The sequence below is a fragment of the Cibotium barometz genome, chromosome 2 (assembly GCF_041138505.1).
Source record: "Cibotium barometz isolate CiBa-2024 chromosome 2, ASM4113850v1, whole genome shotgun sequence".
In the NCBI taxonomy this organism is placed as follows: Eukaryota; Viridiplantae; Streptophyta; class Polypodiopsida; order Cyatheales; family Cibotiaceae; genus Cibotium; species Cibotium barometz.
In genome coordinates this window covers 51,457,787-51,465,521 of record NC_141047.1, presented here as the reverse complement: position 1 = coordinate 51,465,521, position 7,735 = coordinate 51,457,787, and the positions used below count along the sequence as shown (strand labels likewise).

General features: G+C 44.8%; 1 protein-coding gene across 1 annotated transcript; it reads left to right on the top strand.

Moving 5' to 3' along the window:
• The first annotated feature begins 2,265 nt into the window (after positions 1-2,265).
• LOC147641205 (protein PLASTID MOVEMENT IMPAIRED 1-RELATED 1-like) lies at positions 2,266-7,464 on the top strand. The gene is made up of 2 exons (XM_086819098.1): positions 2,266-4,952; positions 5,994-7,464. The coding sequence occupies exons 1-2, from the start codon at positions 2,554-2,556 to the stop codon at positions 7,126-7,128; spliced, it is 3,534 nt and encodes a 1,177-aa protein (XP_086675224.1). The 5' UTR covers positions 2,266-2,553; the 3' UTR covers positions 7,129-7,464.
• Positions 7,465-7,735: the final 271 nt, after the last annotated feature.

Sequence of the window (7,735 nt, the reverse complement as noted above, 5' to 3'; positions counted from 1 at the left end):
CGAGTTTAAGTTTTGAAAGTTTAACAGTTTCCACTAAAGCTCCTCAACATCAAGCCCAAAATGAAAACTCTTCTCCGTTTCAAAACCGTAAGTATAAAGAAAAAAGATCCATTGTTTGTCAATTCTACCTCTCTAGCTTGTTTTAAATTTATGCTTATTGCAGTGGTCATTGCAAAAGCTTATATGTTTTTTACTAAAGTTGTGTTTACACTGGTCGCTCGTAGGAAATGGAAACACCTCCCTCTTCCCCCCTTCTCCCTCTCCTCTTTGCTTCATCCTCTCTCTCATTACATTTATGGTTGAAGAAAACCTTGACAAGAAGCCTAGAAGGATCATTGAAGTAGAGAGAGAGAGAGAGAGAGAGAGAGAGAGAGAGAGAGAGAGAGAGAGAGAGAGAGAGAGAGAGAGAGAGCTGTAAATATTACACCGCACTTCTGCCCATTAATTGGCCGCATTTCCAAGCTAATGTTCCTTGTCATTATGAACAACACCCTATTCAATCAGGGTATGAATAAATCCCCAACGTGTCTACATGCTCATTTGGACACAAAGTGAATTCGTTATAACTGTAGACATCGATAGTTAGTTGAGCCCCCGAATTGTAGGCTTAAAGGGCACTTCCAACGCCGTATGCATCGATAGTTGGTTTGAGTGCCAAAGGGTGGATGAGTCCCTCCCGAGATTACGTGCAAAGGGTAGAGCAGTAGCCTACATCATAGTTCATACAGTTATTCGAGCGGTAATTCGTATGGATTCTGATCCCTCTGGTATGTGTGGATCAGTTCGTTGGAAATCGGCTACAACAACTAAATCGTTCATACGGTTCTTCAAGGAGGAAATGAATCTATCCCTATATCTCAAATAGGAATAAGTATCAATCAGAGTTCTTTGATTTTCCTTATGGAAATGGAAAGCCCATCTATTTACTGTACTTTATAGTCAACAACATTAAAAAGACAAAGTGAAGGCCATGCCATTCGGCCCCTTAGTGTGGAGAAGTTTGGTAGAATCAAGTAACATACTAGGTGGGTACCCGCACTCTCCCACCTCCCTACATGATTAAAGAAATGAAGTTCTTGTTATAGGGCTCTACAATGAGCGAAAAATGAAAAATCATTAACTAATTTTGAAAAAAGGTAGAGTCCATATTCCTAAGGTTGGAATGTTTGCAACAAGGTTAATTTTATACAAAACTCTAAACTCTTATACATGATAGGGCACACCCCTTTGGTAAACGGACGGGAAGGCAGATCAACCAGTTCACGTGCAGCTACCCATGACGCTGCATAGGCCACGAACACCTTTCTCTCTCACCTGCATAGGCCACGAACACCTTTCTCTCTCACCTGCAAAATCGCATTATCATGCCTCGCCCAAATGATCAAATCACAACTCGTGTGTAGATGGCCATACAATTCGCTTTCCTGCCTTAGGTTTAATGCCTATTGCCTTCGTGCACCTACGCCAACAACGTATAATCCATTGATCATCGTGCAGCAATCTCCTTCTCTCTCATCCATAATTGAGAGCAAGTCGCCTGTTTCCCTGGGCCAACAGTTCATTAGCATAATTTTTTAGGTTTTGTTTAAGATTTGAAATATTTTTCAAACACTGATTTGAAGGCCAATGTGTTCAATGTTTATGGTAGATGATGAATGGGTAGCAATATGGACAAACAAACGTAGTTGATTTCTTTGAACGTGTCTCCCACAATGTGCGTATGAAGCAGATGATAGTGCTGGTCTCCAAGTCGTGGTGGCTGAAATTGAGGAACCGCACGTGATGGGGCTGAAGAATTTACTTGAGTGAGGTGACAAATCTTGACAAACGCAACTGATTACTTCGAAGGTGTCTCTTGTCGTGTGTGCGTATAAAGCAGATGATGCTCATAATTAGAAATAACTCTGCCATCTCTCATGCCACGACTACTATCATCTCTCATGCCATGGCATCAATTAGAAATAATTGCCTTGGTCTGTTTCATTTTGATTTTGCAAGATTAGAAGCGAGAAATGGCGTCTTAAGCTTCAAGCATATCGTTACAAGGCAAAATCTGCATGGTTGCATATCTTGATAGATAAACAGATTAAACCTTGATCGATTTATAATTAATGCAATATTTTTTTCCTTAATTTTGAATCCATATGATTTTTTGTTATCATAAATAAAAAATATCTATAGTTTTATTTTTATACGTATGAATTCTTTTCAAAGAGTGGAGGCATTTAATGATTAAAATGATTAAAACCGTGTCTATGCTTGGTTCATGAGGGTTTTAAGGACCGCGTACTGTATGTGTGTGCATTCCAAAGTTGACACACACAAATATAGAAAACGTTCCAGAGGGGAATTGAAAAACTGTGTGTGTGTGTGTGTGTGTGTTTTGCAGGGGAATTGAAAAACTGTGTTTTTTTTGCTCAACAGATCGCAGATCCTGTGATCTGATGCTTGGCTTTTTCTTCGTTTGAAGATTTCCGGTTCCCGCAATGCACGTAGGTTTTGAATTTGTAATTTGATCGGCAGTGGTGGTGGTTGTTGGCCTCTCTACTCCCCATGCCGCCTCCCAAAACTGCCAGTAAGCCCGATCAGGCGGGCGAGCAGCTACGGCAGGAGCTGGAGGCGCTTAACCAGGCCCTTCATCGGGGCCAGAGCAAACACAAAACCTCCAGCCAGCCCCGCTATCACAACAGCAACACCTTCACCAGAAGAGATTCAGCAAGCGGAGGCAGATCTCTGTTTTCCCGCCCAATCTCTGCCAAACCCTCACAGGATCCGCCCCCTAAAAAGAACTTCAAAGACTCCTCCAGATCGCCCTCGATGGCCCACGATCGCCCCAAGCAATGGCTATCTCAATCCAACGATAAAAAAAAGCTAGGTTCAGCCAAGGGCTTCCCTGAACCCCCAGCACAGCCCCACCAGCCGCCGCAGCAACAACCACACAAACACCAAGAGAAAAAGAGCTTCTGGAATTGGCGGCCCTTCCGTGCCATCTCCCCCATGATGGTGGGCACCCAGCAGCGCTTCCATGTTCTCTACTCCCTGCATGTCCACAGCATCCAGGGCCTCCCTGCACCCATGAACGGTCTCCGCCTCACTGTCCACTGGAACCGCAAAGAGGAAGGCCTCCAGACCATGCCTTCCAGAGTTCTGGAAGGTGTTGCGGATTTTGGTGAGACTCTCCGGCAGCGGTGCACAGTGTATGGCATAAGCAATGCTAACCACACAATCAAGTATGATGCAAAGTTGTTCACCCTCTCGGTTGTGGCCCTTGATGTGGATGAGTTGGAGCTTGGCAAGTATCACGTCGACTTGAGTCGTCTCCTGCCAGAGGACGATGTAGATGATGATGATGCTCAGCATGCCAATAGCTGGAGTACCAACTTTGAGCTCTCAGGTATGGCCAAAGGCAGCACCTTGATAGTCACTTTTAACTATGACCTACTGCATCATGAGACTACAGAGGAGAGTGATGACGTGCCTCCTGCTATCGAAGGATTCAAACAATCCTCATTTCTTACTAACAGCCTCCCCAACTTGATACATGGCTTGCCTCAAATTTTGCCATCTAATCCAATGGCCTCCCCATCCAGTTCAGAGCCCAGTGCTGAAGCTGACCATTCCAGCGACATAGAGCATCTCAGTCTTGATGAGAAGGTGGCTACAGACATAAACCCTACCATAGAAAATGAGGATAATGGGGCCACTGTTTCGTCTAATGTGCACAGTGGTTTGGGCACTTCATTTGAATTCAAGCCTAGTTTGAAATATTTTCCTGAAGATGATGGGCAAGATGAGTGTACTTTCCCACCAGCACATTCACATGATAGTGAAGTCATGCAAGGTGGAAATACTCTCAGGCATGGCCCTGAGAGTAATTTACCAGTGGAAGAAGGGAGGGTTAAGGTGCGATATTCTTTCAGGGAGGCAGTCCATGTGGATGACAAGTCTCGGCTCACCATAGAGGACGAGGACAGGAGCAAGAATCTGTCGGAGGAACGGCGTGAACCACGAGAAGCTTGGGACAGTCAGCTGGAGGGGTCAGGTGCTGGACAAGGATCATGTGAAGAAACCAGGTTCATGAATGGTTTGGAGACAGATCTTGATGATGAAGTAGATTTAGTGGCTGGAGAATTTTTAGACATGTTGGACTTTGGGTTTGGTTCTGGGCATTCTAATTCAGAGGGTGAGCCAGACTCCCCTCGGGCAAGATTACTCAAGCAGTTCGAACGTGAAAGCCTTTTTGGTGGTGGAATGAATCTAAGCTTAAAGAATGCGGCTGTAGGGGAACAGAGCAAGCTGATGGGGACAGCCGAAGAAAGATTTCCTGGGGGCTTTCATCCCACACCCACTGTGGAAGAACTTGGGCAGAGTTGGGAATCCGAGGATGGCTTGCAATTAGCCTCAATCATGGAAGCTGCAGAGTCAGAGCTTCAAAAGGCAGCACAAACGGTGCGTAGCAAGTCAAGAGCAAAGGTGCTGGAGGATGAGGAGACCCAGGCTTTGATGCAAGAGTGGGGTCTAAGTGAGAAGTCTTTTCAGAATTCTCCTCCTAAATCTATGAGCAGTTTTGGCAGTCCATATCTGGGTCCACATTTGAATGCCATTCATCCCCCTTCTCTCGGGAAGGGTCTGGGCTCAATTCTAAACTTAAAGGATGGTGGGTCTTTAAGGTCTATGAGCCCTTCACATTTTCCCAGGAATAGGGCTAGTGGGTCACTGGTGATGCAGGTTTCAAAGCCAGTTGTAGTGCCCTCTGCAATGGGCTCCAGTGCTGTGGACATAATGAGACACTTAGCTTCGTTTGGTACAGAAACCCTCGCAAAACAGGCTATGGCAGCCATGCCAATAGAGGATATCACTGGTAAGATAGCAGAAGAGGTGGCTGCAACGGGGAGGTCTATGACTCTTGGACCTGACCAAAGGGAGAGGCTTTCTTCTCAGCATGGAAATAGGTGAGGAAAATGTATGGTTTAATGGCCTGCCTTTGTAAAAGGAAGGCCCAAGTCTTAGCAAAGTAGAAAAAAACAAAACAAAAAGTCTATATAGAATCATCCTTCTTCTCCACCCTTTTATGTCCTATTCTCTCTCTCCTCCTCCATGTCTCTCTCTCTCTCGCCCCTCACCCCGCAGCCCGCCCCGCCCCTCTTCCCTCCCTCTCTCTTCTTCTTCTTCTTCTTCTTCTTCTTCTTCTTCTCTTTCTCTCTCTCTCTCTCTCTCTCACACACACACACACACACACACACACACACACAAACACACACACACACAGACCCTCCACCTGACAGCGCCAGATCCGGGACTTTCTTCAGCACATAGAGGCACTCCCACAGGTAGTGGACATTGAGGCCAGATATTCGGTCGATGAGGAGGATGACACATTATGAGTTCCAACACATGAGGCTCTTCTGCTGCCCACTATATTGTACTTCAGGGCCTACGTAGTACGTTGGTCGTGTACTTTTCTTTCGGCAGCTAGTTTTCTTTTTGCATCTTGACATCCAATTTACACATGCATCACATGTAACATCTTGTGGTCTCGTAGATCTTTCGGGTCCTTTGTAGACATTAATAACATCTTTCTTTCTTTCTCTCTCTTTCTCTCGTTTTCTTCTTCTCTCCCTTTCTTCTTTCTCTCCCATCCTCTCCCTCTCCTTCTTCTTTTCTTCTTCTTCTTCTCCTCCTCCTCCTTGTGCTCCTCCTCCTCCTCCTCCTCCTCCTCTCTCTCTCTCTCTCTCTCTCTCTTATGCGCACGTGCACCTAAGTGCACCCCGAAGTGGATTGTAATGATTGTGATGTCATGTCTTTTGGTCCCATATGCCTTCAAGGCATTCCGCGGACGTTAATATTACTTTCTTTCTTTCTTTCTTTCTCACACCCCCCGCCCCCCGCCCCAGCAAAAGGCAAGCCTAGAGGAATTCTTTTCTTGTTTTTGTTTGCTCCAACAGTCCACTTACATATTTTGTTTGGTGCTGATGAGTCATGTCTTATTGCAGGCATCAAAATGCTACTTTCTCAAGGGGACAAAGTGGAACAGACTTGGATGAGCATGGATCTAGACAGGCTTCCTTAAACACGCGATTGAGAGAAAAGCTAGCTGATGGGGCCAAAAATGGAGGTTACGATGACTATGTGTCCCTGGAGGATCTTGCACCTCTTGCAATGCAAAATATCGAAGCACTAGCTATTGATGGATTGAAAATACAAACCGACATGGCTGAAGAAGAGGCACCTTCCTATTTGGATGCAGCTGCTTGGGGCATTCTAGAAGACTTGAAGAAACAGGATAAGGATAGCATCCGTTTATCCCAAGACGTAGCTGGAATGCATTTCAAAAGCATGCAAACTATGGAAAATTTCTCATCAGATGTGAAACATGGTGGTCCACTCTCAATGGCAATAACTTTAGAGGAGTGGACAAAGTTGGATGCGGGGGTTTTGGACGATGATGCAAATTCGAAGGAGAAGAATTTGGCTATCTTGGCTGCTCATAATGCACACCATCAAGATTGGGAGCTTATAAACAGGGAGGAGAACAAAAGAGGACACACAAGGAAGGGGGGTAATATGGGAAACACACTCATGATTGCAATGCTTGTCCAACTAAGGGATCCTCTTCAGAATTTTGAGCCAGTGGGGGCGCCCATGATGGCACTCATTCAAGCAGAGAGAGTTATGGTACCTCCTAAGCTTCGAGTAGGAAGAAGAGTTTCTATGAAGGGTAACAGTGAAGATGATGATGAAGTGAAAGAGACAACTGTGCAGAAAGAAGAGGTGCCACAGTTTAAGCTTATGGGTGTTCACATGTCTGGTTTGAAAACAGCCGATGATGAGGCTAAGGTAGGCAAAGGAACGGAAGTCCAAAAGAAAGCTTGGGGTAGTCAAAAGCAACTGCAATCAGGATCACGTTGGCTAGCCGCACAAGGTATGGGGAAGGCCTCCAAACATTCTCTTCTGAAGTCTAAGCCTGCTCCACCAACACAAACAAAAGTGAAACCAGGTGAGACACTCTGGAGCATTTCAGCACGTGTGCATGGTTCGGGACATAAGTGGCGGGATTTGGCTGCATTGAACCCTCACATAAGGAACCCAGATGTGATTTTTACCAATGACACGATCAGGACAAGGTAAAGCACACTTCTACATTTGTGCAAGTAAGTACATGTGCAGAAAGTGAACTTCAGGGAGATAACTTGGTGCTGCTACTGGGACACAACTTTCTATGCTAATACCTTATAGGTTCTATATGATCCCATCTTGGCTCTGGCATAAGCTTCAACTATATCATATGGTTTATATTTGGTGTGTTTGAAGTATAGTATTTAAAGTTGCTGTGTTTGACATGATCTGTAAAACTATGCAAGTGATGGACTTAATGCTTTATGACCAGGTGAACAGTGTATAGTAAGATTTAGGTTGAGTAACTGGTACAAATAATTTGGGCCTTACAGATATCGGTCTTTAAGCAGTACTGTATCCAACATTAATCTTGTGTTCTTCTGTTCGCTTTACATAGTTGTAAAAAGAATAAAGCCTTCTGTGTCCCTTCACGTAAATCAAGCAGAAGAAAATGCAGGTAGAATCTAGTCTGAAATTTGGGGCTTGATTCGCTACCAACTTTCAATCACCATCTATATTAGATATGTTTTGTACTGGGAAAAGGTGTGCATGGCTTGTAACATCCTACTATCTTCATGAGAACGATTATGGGGGTGCCTTTTCTCATGTACATTACAGC